Source organism: Gymnodraco acuticeps, unplaced genomic scaffold, assembly GCF_902827175.1.
Source record: "Gymnodraco acuticeps unplaced genomic scaffold, fGymAcu1.1, whole genome shotgun sequence".
Taxonomy (NCBI): Eukaryota; Metazoa; Chordata; class Actinopteri; order Perciformes; family Bathydraconidae; genus Gymnodraco; species Gymnodraco acuticeps.
This window is the reverse complement of record NW_022990233.1, coordinates 266,401-280,956: the sequence shown is the minus strand read 5'-3', so window position 1 is coordinate 280,956 and position 14,556 is coordinate 266,401. Positions and strand designations below refer to the sequence as shown.

General features: G+C 39.2%; 2 protein-coding genes across 2 annotated transcripts in view; both read right to left on the bottom strand.

Moving 5' to 3' along the window:
- The window catches only part of ncapd2 (non-SMC condensin I complex, subunit D2), a gene marked incomplete at its 3' end in the record, with an annotated part of 48,338 nt that extends 47,594 nt beyond the window's left edge, over positions 1-744 (bottom strand). Inside the window, 4 exon segments of the mRNA XM_034218926.1 lie at positions 56-231; positions 319-377; positions 465-540; positions 627-744. Coding sequence (XP_034074817.1) covers positions 56-231; positions 319-377; positions 465-540; positions 627-744 — 429 coding nt within the window.
- A 5,371-nt stretch (positions 745-6,115) lies between these two features.
- ing4 (inhibitor of growth family, member 4) lies at positions 6,116-14,460 on the bottom strand. The gene is made up of 8 exons (XM_034218925.1): positions 14,324-14,460; positions 13,543-13,614; positions 9,021-9,187; positions 8,800-8,914; positions 8,524-8,635; positions 8,267-8,411; positions 6,967-7,028; positions 6,116-6,860 (listed from the first exon to the last, which is right to left on the bottom strand). Exons 1-8 carry the CDS (start codon positions 14,358-14,360, stop codon positions 6,821-6,823), a joined length of 750 nt encoding a protein of 249 aa, XP_034074816.1. The 5' UTR covers positions 14,361-14,460; the 3' UTR covers positions 6,116-6,820.
- Between the last annotated feature and the right edge of the window lie 96 nt (positions 14,461-14,556).

Here is a 14,556-nt window from a genome sequence, read left to right as displayed (position 1 = left end):
AGCAACAATTCACTGTCATTTAAAACATGTCAGGGTGTGTCCCTGATAACCATACCTTTCCAGGTGCCGTGATAATGCACTGTCGATAGGCCTCGCTTTCAAAGTTCTCGGAGAGTTTGCAGAGCAGGTAGACGCTCATTTTAACAGCGTTGAGTTTCTCTTTGCGCTCTGCAGCTGTGACGGAGGTGGAGAGGAGAAGTGCTGGCAAGGAAGTTGCAAGGCCACTAACCACTGAAAGAAATCAAGACATTGTTTGTGTTGAGTGTATGTTTCTGTGTATTGTACAATATGGAAGTATACAAATGAAAAAGGTCTTACCTTGTAATAGTATGTCCAGAGCGTCTTCTTTTACACCCAGCTCCACTGAGTTGCAGTGCCTTTCAAAAGAAAGACAGTAGATGTGTAGGCATTCGGCTCTTAAAAACAATTACTACAGCAGGCTATACAGATTCAAAAGGACTTACTGCAGTAAGCTGTATCCGGTGTCAAAGTGTTCCAATATACACAAAGGTCCTTGGCTTCTCAGGGCTGCCTTAAATTCTGTGTGGTAGAGACAAAAACCTTAGTCACGATCACCTTAAGTCAGCACAAATAAAAATGTCTCAGAGAACATATCCAGGACTTACTATGAAGATGGGATGGAAGATGTTTAGGGGACACCACATCCTGAACGACGTACTGGTTGATGCCTCCAGACCTCACCAGGTCACCCACACACACGGGCACAAAAAAGTCCCACGACATCCCTGCGTCAAGCAGACAAAAACAGTTTACTAAACAAGCTTACATAGTTGCGTTATTTGATTATTAACATCCAGTTTTAGTTCTTAACAGTAATCCATGTGCTCGGTGATTCCCAAGCCGCTGTACTTCTTCAACCTCAAGAAGTACTTAGATATTTAGATACGGTGTAGATTAGTATTGCCGTGTCTTTACTTGAAGTGACTGAAATACTTTAGCATAGGATCCGAGTACTTCTTCCACCTCCGCTTAAATTGAATACTTTCCTCGCCACGATATGTTAACGGTTACTTTCTATCAAACCTGTAGGAACGTAACAGTAGCTTCGATCACTAAGAAATGTGTTTTATTCAGTACGTAATGCTAACTGGTAAGCTAAGGAGCACACAACTCAACACTAACCTTCAAATTATACAAGACGTATGATGTATTTATGAAAAGTGAATACGATGTTTTCTAGTCCGTACTGGTGTGTTGTTGTGAATTAAGCTAGCCCCACTAACAGCTAGCGCTAGCAACGTTAGCAGGGTAGCTAACTTTAGCTGCTAAATGTTTTGCTTCATTAGGCGGCTGTACGTTATTTAACGAGAACCACTGAAGCTAACCTAACAACGCTGTTGAACTATCTTAGAAATATAACGCTCACCTCTAGCGGCTGTTTCCCTTTTATCCACGATGAAGCCCTCTGGAGACTGAAGGTGCAGATGCTCTGTCCGCGGCTCCTGGCTGTTTGAATCTGCAGCTTTTCAAACTTTCCTAGACCTCGCGCCCAGAGCCGTATATACTGCTCGCGCCAAAGCAATGAGGTCACACGTTAACGGTCGTTTTACCCAGCACTGCCACCTACTGGACAGATGTGAACACTGCAGCAGTCACACATTGTTTTTATTTTAAACGGGAAACTTTTTTAACAGAGGTTTAAAGACTCACAGGCTTTTTTTAAAGTATTTGTATTTAGTTGAATTCTTAACTCTCTTGCTCTTGCGAAAAACAGGAGGATATAATATTGCGGATATTTATGGGGGGACAGAGCCTTCTCCGTCGCTGCCCCCTCCCTCTGGAACTCACTCCCACAACCCATCAGAGACTGCACTGACCTCACCACCTTCAAAAAAACTCACCTCTTCAATCTGGCTTTTAATGTGTGATTGTTTTTGTATTATTTGACTTTAACTATATATTTATTTGTTGTTCCTTCCTTTTCTTTTCACTATACCTGTAAAGCGTCTTTGAGCACCTATAAAAGCGCTAACAAATCAAATCTATTATTATATTTAGTTAAAGTCAAGGCAAGGCAAGGCAAGGCAAGTTTATTTATATAGCACTTTCCAACACAAGGCAATTCAAAGTGCTTTACAAAAAATGAAAGAGATTAAGAAAATGGCATTTAAAATCAGTCATTAAAAAGAAAAGCTAATAAAATAAACATTAAAAGAAAAAATACATGGATAAAAGTTACAGTGCAATTAAACATTAAAAGAAAAAGTACATGGATAAAAGTTACAGTGCAGTCTAAGATATGAATAGTTCAATTAAAAGCAGCGACAAAAAGAAAAGTCTTCAGCCTGGATTTAAAAGTAGTAAGAGTTGCAGCGGACCTGCAGGTTTCTGGGAGTTTGTTCCAGATATTTGGAGCATAATAACTGAACGCTGCGTTACCATGTTTAGTTCTGACTCTGGGGACAGAAAGCTGACCAGTCCCTGAAGACCTGAGAGATCTGGATGGTTCATAATTTAGCAGGAGGTCAGAAATGTATTTTGGGCCTAAACCATTCAGTGCTTTATAAACCAGCAGCAGTATTTTGAAATCTATTCTTTGACACACAGGAAGCCAGTGTAAAGACTTCAGAACTGGAGTGATGTGATCCACTTTCTTAGTGTTAGTGAGGACTCGAGCAGCAGCGTTCTGAATTAGCTGCAGCTTCCTAATAGATTTTTTAGTGAGACCTGTGAAGACACCATTGCAGTAGTCGAGTCTACTGAAGATAAAAGCATGGACAAGTTTTTCCAAATCCTGCTGTGACATTAGTCTTTTAATCCTATATATATTCTTTAGGTGATAGTAGGCTGATTTAGTAACAGTTTTAATGTGACTGTTGAAACTCAGGTCAGAGTCCATGACTACACCTAGATTTCTGGCTTTATCTGTTGTTTTGAACATTGCACACTGAAGCTCAGCGCTAACTTTTATACGTTCTGCCTTGGCTCCAAAAACCATTACCTCAGTTTTATCTTTGTTTAATTGGAGAAAGTTCTGACACATCCAGTCATTGATTTGTTCAATGCACTTACTCAGTGTTTGAATTGGAGCATAGTCTCCTGGTGAAATTGTTACGTAAATTTGTGTGTCATCTGCATAGCTATGGTAACTTATTTTGTTTGTTCTTCATTATCTGAGCCAGTGGTAGCATGTAGATGTTAAAGAGAAGAGGCCCCAAGATGGAGCCTTGAGGAACCCCACATGTCATATTTGTCAACTCAGATGTGTATTTACCTATAGAAACAAAGTTGTTTCTGTCCTTAAGTAGGATTCAAACCAATTCAGAACTGTTTCCGAAAGTCCCACCCAGTTCTCCAGTCGGTCTAGTAATATGCTGTGGTCAACAGTGTCAAACGCAGCACTGAGATCTAATAATACTAACACTGAAGTTCTGCCACTGTCTGTGTTTAAGTGGATGTCATTAAAGACCTTTACAAGAGCAGTCTCAGTGCTGTGGTTTGGACGAAAGCCTGACTGGAACACATCAAAACAGTTATTTAAATGCAAGAAATTACTCAACTGTTGAAAAACAACTTTTTCAATGATTTTACCTAGAAATGGGAGGTTTGATATGGGCCTGTAATTGTTCATTACTGAAGCATCTAGATTATTCTTTTTTAAGAGCGGTTTAATGACTGCAGTTTTCAGGGCCTGTGGAAAAATACCTGAGTGAAGAGATTTGTTTACTATATGAAGTAGATCTGAGGCCATGCAACAAAAAACATCTTTGAAAAATCCTGTTGGAATAATATCAAGGCAGCAAGAGGAGGATTTCAGAAGTTGAATAATGTCCTCTAGGTTTTTATCATTAATCTGATGGAATTGTGTCATGATGTCTGAATTGATGTTAAGTGGAGATAGGGACAACACATTTGCTGTTCCTGATGCAGAGGCACTGACTGCTTGTCTGATTTTCTGAATTTTGTCAGTGAAGAAGGAGGCAAAATCATTGCACGCCCTGGTGGATAGAAATTCAGAGGCTACTGACACTGGGGGGTTAGTTAGTCTGTCGACGGTAGCAAACAAGGCACGTGCGTTGTTTTTGTTTTTGGTAATGATGTCAGAGAAGAACGATTGTCGTGCGTTTTTCAATTCCAAATTATAAAGGCCAAGTCTCTCTTTATAGATTTCAAAGTGAACCTGGAGATTTGTTTTTCGCCACCTGCGTTCACTTCAATTACTGTTTTCTCTTCTCATATGAGATCACAAATTATGTCTGTATTATTTGAATGTGTCTCTTATCAGTTGTATCCTTTATTTCCTCATTTCCATTCATGTATTTTGTGAAATTCAAAAGTTAGGTTTATTGTGTACTTACTTGTGCTTGACCGTAAATGTATTTTTTTGGTATTTACAAAAAAATAATGAATTACAAATGTTGATATAATATATGTTATACTCTTTTATATATATCGTTCTATTCATAATTTAAACATTGCACACTGAAGCTCAGCGCTAACTTTTATACGTTCTGCCTTGGCTCCAAAAACCATTACCTCAGTTTTATCTTTGTTTAATTGGAGAAAGTTCTGACACATCCAGTCATTGATTTGTTCAATGCACTTACTCAGTGTTTGAATTGGAGCATAGTCTCCTGGTGAAATTGTTACGTAAATTTGTGTGTCATCTGCATAGCTATGGTAACTTATTTTGTTGTTTTTCATTATCTGAGCCAGTGGTAGCATGTAGATGTTAAAGAGAAGAGGCCCCAAGATGGAGCCTTGAGGAACCCCACATGTCATATTTGTCAACTCAGATGTGTATTTACCTATAGAAACAAAGTTGTTTCTGTCCTTTAAGTAGGATTCAAACCAATTCAGAACTGTTTCCGAAAGTCCCACCCAGTTCTCCAGTCGGTCTAGTAATATGCTGTGGTCAACAGTGTCAAACGCAGCACTGAGATCTAATAATACTAACACTGAAGTTCTGCCACTGTCTGTGTTTAAGTGGATGTCATTAAAGACCTTTACAAGAGCAGTCTCAGTGCTGTGGTTTGGATGAAAGCCTGACTGGAACACATTGAAACAGTTATTTAAATGCAAGAAATTACTCAACTGTTGAAAAACTACTTTTTCAATGATTTTACCTAGAAATGGGAGGCTTGATATGGGCCTGTAATTGTTCATTACTGAAGCATCTAGATTATTCTTTTTTAAGAGCGGTTTAATGACTGCAGTTTTCAGGGCCTGTGGAAAAATACCTGAGTGAAGAGATTTGTTTACTATATGAAGTAGATCTGAGGCCATGCAACAAAAAACATCTTTGAAAAATCCTGTTGGAATAATATCAAGGCAGCAAGAGGAGGATTTCAGAAGTTGAATAATGTCCTCTAGGTTTTTATCATTAATCTGATGGAATTGTGTCATGATGTCTGAATTGATGTTAAGTGGAGATAGGGACAACACATTTGCTGTTCCTGATGCAGAGGCACTGACTGCTTGTCTGATTTTCTGAATTTTGTCAGTGAAGAAGGAGGCAAAATCATTGCACGCCCTGGTGGATAGAAATTCAGAGGCTACTGACACTGGGGGGTTAGTTAGTCTGTCGACGGTAGCAAACAAGGCACGTGCGTTGTTTTTGTTTTTGGTAATGATGTCAGAGAAGAACGATTGTCGTGCGTTTTTCAATTCCAAATTATAAAGGCCAAGTCTCTCTTTATAGATTTCAAAGTGAACCTGGAGATTTGTTTTTCGCCACCTGCGTTCACTTCAATTACTGTTTTCTCTTCTCATATGAGATCACAAATTATGTCTGTATTATTTGAATGTGTCTCTTATCAGTTGTATCCTTTATTTCCTCATTTCCATTCATGTATTTTGTGAAATTCAAAAGTTAGGTTTATTGTGTACTTACTTGTGCTTGACCGTAAATGTATTTTTTTGGTATTTACAAAAAAATAATGAATTACAAATGTTGATATAATATATGTTATACTCTTTTATATATATCGTTCTATTCATAATTTAAGTCATTCGCTCCTGTCCTACTAGTACTGTAGTTTTGTTATATGAAAACACAATATGAAAAAACAGAACACCACATTTAAAATTCATACTTGTAGGACCGACTATCTGTTGAAAACACACACAGGACACAAAGGACCACAAAGGCACGTTTTTTGAGGTAGTAGCTGTATTCAAATGATTGACAACAATCACCCCCTCTCCACTGTACCAATGTTTCAGCTACAGAAATGACAATAGTTTTTTCACAAAATGTCTTACTTTCTATACAGCACTCAGTCAAATGTTAAAATGAAATAGTTGAAGTCACTACCCACTGATTACTAATACTCTCAGGGTGCAGCGTTCGTCTTCATGTTCTTTTGCCCTCTTGTTTTACTTAAAACATAAAACTAGTGTTCCAATGCTAAGCACAAAGAACTAACTATACAACAAAGCAAAATAAAGTATCCATGGTCTAACTGTTTTCAGAGATAATACTTACATTTTGTAATCATACATGTGACTATAATATAAAGTGTTTTTGACAACTTGTAAATGTTAAACCATTAGGGGCAGTCGTAGTGTTTATAATTCAATCAAGTCAAACAAAATGTAAAAAAAGGAATAAAATAAGAGCACCAAAGGTAATAAAAAAATCAAAAAAATATGGTTAACCGTTTAAAAAAACAAAACAATATTTAAATACATTTGTAACCACTTGGCTCCTTCACACGCACTGCATCAGACCAAGGCAAATTACGTAAACGAAAAAAAAATCACCAAACGTTAAGGAATATGAGAAACAAAAACTCTACTGTAGTAACTAATGAAGAAATATTCTTCTCATCTTCCATGATCAGTTTTGTTCCAGTTCTTATTTTCTCTTTCTGTCTTGAGAGCATCGTGGACAATACCTGCACAGAGGAGATAAAACACATGTAGGTGACTTGAATAATTGATTACCAATTCACACTCCCATTGTTCACATTGGAACTGGGGACAGTCCACAGAGTTTCTTACCATTTGCCTCTGGGTTTGGTTGTCAGGCCCACGCATGCAAAATGGAACCACTCAATGGAGCACTAGAGAGAAGACAAAAAGAAAAAGTGCTGTTAAGTTTTCATGCAAATGGGGCGCTTAGTCCAGAGACAACGAGGCATGCATTGTTTTTATACGGGAATTGACCCAAAAAGGAAATTTAGCACAAATGTATTCAGAAATTCTAACTTTAATTTTTTCTGTAACAAGTCATTATTTTGCCAATGGATATTTCTATTATGAATGTTTAAAATAGTCTATAGAGAGGCGAAGTCCCTCCCTTTCCGGGGACCTCCCTTATTTCTGAAAAAGTATGTATTGAAGTCACACGATTGAAGTTAATGGAGAGAGAAAGATTATCTTTCGATCCCGTTTGAATTGTGCCACGAATTACACATATGATGTTTGTCAATTTAAAAGATCATTTTAAGTCAAAAAAATGTGTGGTAAAACTGTGAAGTAACACTTTTTGGTGTGAAACACAAAAGATGGCCGTCACCAAGATGGCCGTCACGTTGGAACTTTTCACTTCTTTCTTTCAGAATGAGGCGGAAAGTATTAAAAGAGGAGAAAATCACTCCAAGTCTGGGCACGTTGAGAGCTGTGCATACACACAAGGGGAGTTAGTCGGTTCCGTGAGAGCCAACATGCGGGACCGGGATTCTGGGATTTGTAGTCTTTCTAGTTGCGTATTTTTCATAGTCTTATATTTCAACAGTTTTACGACAAACTGTGACTTTTTTGACATGGAAATTATTTTTAAATTGACAAACATCATATGTGTAATTCATGGCACAATTCAAACGGGATCGAAAGATAACCTTTCTCTCTCCATTGACTTCAATACATAATTTTTCAGAAATAAGGTCCCATGGGTCGGAAGTAGATGGGCAGGCCTCTCTATGCAACAATGTTGTACTTCACTTTTCTGTCCTCTTTAATTTAATTTATCCCAGTTTCTTATCATTGTTCCTTTTCTTCTTTTGTACATTTTCAGTTCTTAATGTCACTAGCAAAAGTCTCCACTATCAGAGGACCAATTATACACACATATTTTTTTCCCCCTTGACTTTTGCTGTAAGTGCAAAGCATTATTTATCGAGTAAAGAGCAATGCAAGCGACTTTCTGTAACCTTTTTCCCGCCTAATTCAATATTCTCAAACAACATTCTTCCAAGTATTAACCCTGAATAATGGCGATATATATAAAATCAGTTGGTAAATGAACATCCAAAGGGTACTTCATGGCCCTGGACTGACGGGGCTGAGAAACCAAACTCACATCAGTGTTGTCGCAGCCGATCATCTCGCCGTAGGAGACCTGATGACACAGACAGTAGGTGGGCTCGTTGGGGTCCACCGGCATGTCCAGCACATCAGAAGGGTGCACGTTCCCAAAGTTAGTGGCAGGGCTGTTGAATTCTCCTCTGATGATTGAGAGATAATAATTGAAAGTGAGAATGATAATTTAACGAACTAAAAATGTGTTACTTTGAATCTGAGAAGTCAAGACAGCAGGAATGAAGCTACACAACGTACGGCTGAAGGAGTTTGACTTTCTTCTGTGCACTCTTGGGGCTGCCATCTTCATCCGAGCTCTTCACTTTAGATCTGGTCTTAGCCGTCTTCTTTTCCTTCAGTCTGGTTTCAACTGGAATCACACAAGCACTTTATTATATATTGCATCGTTGGAGGAGCTCGGGTCATGAGATTTTCATTGCCATTTCTACACTGTAACCGTTGAAACTTGAATGATATCATAAAGCTTGGATTTGGACTCGCAGAGCAAGTAGATATTAAGCAATGGAAACACACTTTTCTTGCCCTTGCTCGAGGTGGAATCATAGTCCGTGCTCTCTATCTGCTTTTCCTTCAAGTCAGCTTCAAACCGAGCCAAGTCTGTGTCCAGACGTCTGATGTGTTTGTCGACCTGCAGAAAATACAACAGATTTATTATGATTATGGCACGGTTGGACGACATTGTTTTCCCACTTATATTACCTAGAGATGTATACAAGAACATTACAGATACTAACCATTTCATAGGTCTGCATGGCCAGTTGCACCTTATCATCTCCAAACTCTTTGCATTTACTGTAAGACTGCTGAATCTGCCTCAGTATGGACAGCTTCTGTTCAGAGGACAGCGTCCGGGCGTTGGCTGTGTATTCTTTAGCCAGAGAGTCTATCTGTCCCTTTAGATCTGAGAGAGAGACAAGTAGAGCCGAGTTAAGTTAAACTTCTTATACAACTCTTAACTGTTTGGTCAATGTTACTCAAACAAATACATAAAAGGAAATTAACCTACTTCTCGAATATACAGAAATAATTGCACAACTTAATTTTAGACATCTACTTGTTTAGCATGAATTAACAACTCATGTTGAGGGATACAGGAACTCCTAGAATATAAAAAAATATAATTCACAAACTATTACACTGAATTGACAAACATCAATTATTCTGGCCCCACGCACGAACACGGGCATACTCTTGATTTTGTCCTGTCTTATGGTCTATCAATATGTAATGTTGAGATATGCGACCCAATCTTCTCCGATCACATGCCTGTTCTATTTGACGTCACTATCCCTTGTGTTGTTGGTAAACAGTGTCCACAGTCTGCTCATTTTCGTCGCATGCTTAAACCCTCCACCGCTGTTCAGTTTTCTGCTGCCTTCAAAAATGTTGTGGATGACAGAGCATATCCTATTACTGGTGATACAGAGGAGTTACTTTCTTTCTTTAACTCCTCTTGTCAAGACATCCTTGATACTATTGCTCCACTAAAAGCTGTTCGCCCTAAAGTTAAGTCTGAACCATGGTTACATGAGTCCACACGTACTGCCAGACAGGAGTGCAGAAGGGCTGAACGCAAATGGAAAAAAGACAGGCTGCATGTGTCTTATGATATTTTAAAGGGCTCCTGGCGTAGCTATCAGAAAGTTGTTAAAGCGGAAAAAACGCAGTATTTTTCAGATGTTATAACTGTCATAAACCCCGTGTTCTTTTTAGCACTATAAACTGTATACTAAATGTCCCACAATCCATCAACTTAGTAACCTTTACTGAAACCTGTGAGGCGTTTCTTCAGTTTTTTATTGACAAGGTCGCCGCCATCAGAGCAAACATCTCACTTCCTTCCCATGATCCATCTGTCATGGACACTTGCTCAGCTGCTATGGATCAGTTTGAGCTTGTGTCACTTCCTGCTCTAATAGAAATTGTTGCTCAATTGAAACCCTCAGGTTCTCCAAGCGATGTTGTCCCTGCGCGATTTTTCAAAGAAATCTGGGACATTGTTGGACTTAACGTTCTTCATATAATTAACAGCAGCCTGACTACAGGAAAAGTACCAAAGTGCCTAAAACATGCTGTGGTCCAGCCTTTGATTAAAAAACCAAACCTGGACACCTCTGTTTTTGACCATTTTCGACCTATCTCTAAACTTCCCACAGGGCTCAGTATTAGGCCCCCTGCTATTCTCCCTCTATTTGCTCCCTCTTGGGTCCATTTTTAGAAAGCACGGCATCGCATTCCACTGCTATGCTGACGATAGCCAGATTTATGTCCCTCTGACAAAGAACGAGGGTTACTTAATTAGCCCACTGCTAAAGTGCCTCGATGACATAAAGGCCTGGATGGCGTGCAATTTCCTTAAACTCAATGAAGGAAAAACAGAAGTAATGGTTTTTGGTAGCACCACTGACACCACTTCTGTAGACCTGGGTTCCTTGCATCAGTACACCAAGCCCACCGTTACGAACCTTGGTATTAAAATGGACCGTGAACTCAAACTTGAGAGTCAGATTAAGTCGGTGGTAAAAACGAGCTTTTATCACCTGAGGCAGCTAGCCAGAGTAAAACCTTTTCTCTCCAGACAGCAGTTTGAGACAGTAATCCATGCCTTTGTCACCACCCGGCTGGACTACTGTAACTCTCTCTACATGGGGGTCAGTGGGTCCTCCCTCGCAGCAAGGCTCTTAACTGGCACACGGAAGTCTGACCACATTTCCCCTGTTTTAGCTTCTCTCCACTGGCTGCCAATTTATTTTAGGATCCATTTTTAAATTATTTTATTTACTTTGAAATCCCTAAATGGCATGACCCCACCATACCTTGCTGAGCTGCTACAGCATTACACGCCGAACCGCCCTCTCAGGTCCGCAGACCAACTGCTCCTGAATGTGCCTAAAACCAGGTCAAAGCTCAGAGGGGACCGTTGCTTCTCTGTAGCGGCTCCCAAACTGTGGAACGCTCTGCCCCTGGAGATCAGACAGGCCTCCACACTGCCTGCTTTTAAATCACTTCTTAAAACCCACCTCTTCTCCTTTGCGTTTTAACATTTGGCGTTTCAACATCTTTCAGAGTGTTGCTTTTTTGCATTTAAATAGTTTTTTGTTTTTACTTGTACTTGTTTTATGGTGTGTGTGAGCTGAGCTGTGTTACTTTTTTGTATGCTTTGTTTTATCTATTTGCCTGTACAGCACTTTGGTCTGGAGGTTTAAAGTGCTTTATAAATAAAGTTGTATTGTATTTATGCCCAACATTTTAGAAAAAGTGGTCCTGAAGCAGTTGCAGTCCTTCTTAAATGTGCATGGCATTCTTGAGGTATTCCAGTCTGGGTTTAAACCCCTCCACAGCACTGAATCTGCTCTTTTCAAAGTTTTTAATGACCTGTTTTTAGCTACTGACTCTGGGAACAGTGCTGTTCTTATACTTTTAGACCTGACAGCTGCCTTTGACACTGGAGATCACAGTATTCTCATTTCTCGCCTGCAGCATTTTGTGGGAATCAGTCATCAGTGGTACTGCTCTAGACGTTTAAGTCGTATCTGTCTGAAAGAAGTTTTAATGTAAATCTTAATGAATGTACTTCCTCCTCTGCTCCTCTCCCATACGGGGTACCCCAAGGCTCCATTCTTGGCCCATTTTATTTTCCCTGTACCTGTACCTGCTCCCCCTGGGCGCTATCATTAAGAAATATGGTGTCTCATTTCATTTTTATGCAGATGACTCGCAAATCTACATGCCCCTGAAAATAAATGACCCAAACCCTCAGCAACGCCTGTCTGACTGTCTGCAGGACATCAGAGCCTGGATGGCCTTGAACTTTTTAAAATTCAATGAAAAAAAGACAGAGGTCATAATATTTGGACCCAGTGGAGGCCCCAACGCCCCGCCTGGGCTGGATTCTCTTGTCCCATATGTGAAACCCATTGTCACAAACCTGGGAGTACGGATTGATCGTGATTTTAAACTGGACAAACAGATTAACTCTGTGGTCAAATCCAGCTTCTTTCAGCTAAGACTTTTAGCAAAGGTCAAGCCTTTCCTTTCTTTTAATGACTTTGAGAAAGTAATACATTGTTTTATATCCACTAAACTGGATTACTGCAATGCTCTTTATATTGGAGTGACCAAGGCTTCCCTGTCACGCCTACAGCTGGTCCAGAATGCTGCTGCACGCCTCCTTACAAGGACAGGCAGGCGTGAACATATTACGCCTGTACTCGCCTCTTTACATTGGCTACCAGTCCATTTTAGAACACAATTTAAAATGTTACTGTTTGCATACAAGGCCCTGAACGCTTTAGCCCCACCGTACCTGGCAGATCTTTTAAAACCATACACACCCACACGGTCACTGAGGTCGGGTGACAGACTCCTTCTGGTCGTCCCTAAGTCGAGGCTAAAGCAGCGAGGAGACGGAGCCTTTGCTGTTGCAGCTCCAAAGTTATGGAACTAATTGCCCCTCCAGGTTAGACTTGCTCCAACTCTGCCTGTTTTTAAATCTCGCTTAAAAACCCACTTATTTTCACTGGCTTTTACAGACCAGGTGACACTGTGCTGTTAAATGTGGTTTTTATTTATTTATTTTTTACCTTACTAGTGTTTTGTATTGTTTTTACGTCATATAGGAGAGTTTTTCGGTCTGTGGCTTCTGGTCTGGTTTCATCGTCTCGTGTATTACATTTGTTTCATGTCCTGTCTGTTTTTATGTATTTATGCTGTGTTTTTATACAGTTGTTGATGTACGGCACTTTGTTCAACTCTGTTGTTTTTAAATGTGCTATATAAATAAAATGGATTGGATTGGAATTATTAGAATATAGCACATTTGCTGTGTTGCAGTGGCACTACATACAATTACCATTAACATAAATATGGGAATAAAGAGTAATTAACTAAGGTAAAGCTTAAATGAAAACAGCTGTGCATAGCTCTTTATAAATATATTTATAACCACAATACTAGTATTCTACTGTGGGTCAATGGCTTCAACAATGTTTGGCCTATGACTCCCTTAGGGTCCAAATATTGAGTATTTCCCACAAAAAGGCAAACATTAGTAGACGAAGTAATTGATTCTCTACTTTCTTAACCTCGTTTTCATCTTGTGACCCCTCATAGATCTTAGGGATCCCTTGCATAGATGCAAATATGAGGTTGTTTGAAGACGAGATATAAAAGTGGGCTTTTATAGGTACAGAGAACAAGCTTTTTCACACAATTGCAGGGTTAGGATCCACAAATAATACAGTTAATTTCTCTCACCCTCTGTGCGTTGGTCTAGATCTCTCATCAAATTGAAGTTTCTCTGCAGCTCAAAGGGCAAGTTTTCTATGCCTGTTGTGAAGGGAGACAACAGTCAGTATAATCCCGCCTTCAGCCAGATAACAATAATGCATTTTTAATTATAGAGCGCTTTCAAGAAAGTCAAAGGCACTTCACAGTGTAAAAAAAATACCTAAAAATATAATCAAAACAACACACTTAAAATATATGAAACTCAACATTATAACAGATTAAAAGCGGTTCTGAAAAGGAAACGTTAATGCAGAACGGCTGGCTTAATCACAGGATGCTCGGGGTTAAACAACCCATAATTAAAACACATTTAAAATATACAAAACACTACATTGATTACGGATTAATATCGGTTCTGAAAAGGAAACGTTGACTTGTAGAAGCTAGCTTAATCACGTGATGCATTGGGCTAACATATTAGCGCTTAAAATCAGCATTCACAATTTATGCAAATAACAACAAGACAAAGAAATACAATTGTCTTTTACTTGTTTAATTAATCTAAACTAGGTCAGTCAAAAGAACACAATGTAATCTCATATAGCATCATTTATCTGCAACTGGGAGATTCGCTATTCCAGGAAATAGTCAGAGCCCAAACCCGCTGACCGTTGAGGAAACGGTTACATGTTTCCGTTCCCCACACGGGTTGTTTCGAGGCTTCATTGCTCAGCGAAATACAAAGTATGAAATTAGATAAGTGGGATGAATTTTTTTAATGTGTTAAACGGTTAAAAAAACAGCTTACTGTCCAAATAATGCTCCAAATACATCCCCGCCGCCATCTTAGAAAATGTAAACAACACAGCTTCCGGTCCGGAATGGAGGTATCTGATTGGTTGATTCCACACTCACAAGAGTAGTGTAGTGTTCCAGCACACATTCACATCCCAAGTGGTCATTTAATTTTAATGTATCTTATATATAACCACATTTCTTTAACACAAGCTGGTATATTGCAAGTTTAAGTTTAGGAATATG

What these genes read in the sequence shown, in the direction of transcription:
- ing4 (XM_034218925.1), bottom strand. Translation starts at nt 14,360, where the DNA reads ATGGCGGCGGGGATGTATTTGGAGCATTATTTGGACA. An exon ending in CTCGAGCAAGGGCAAGAAAA is followed by an intron (nt 8,636 to 8,799) that starts GTGTGTTTCCAT and finishes GTGTGATTCCAG; the next exon opens with TTGAAACCAGACTGAAGGAA. An exon ending in ACCAAACCCAGAGGCAAATG is followed by an intron (nt 6,861 to 6,966) that starts GTAAGAAACTCT and finishes TCCTCTGTGCAG; the next exon opens with GTATTGTCCACGATGCTCTC.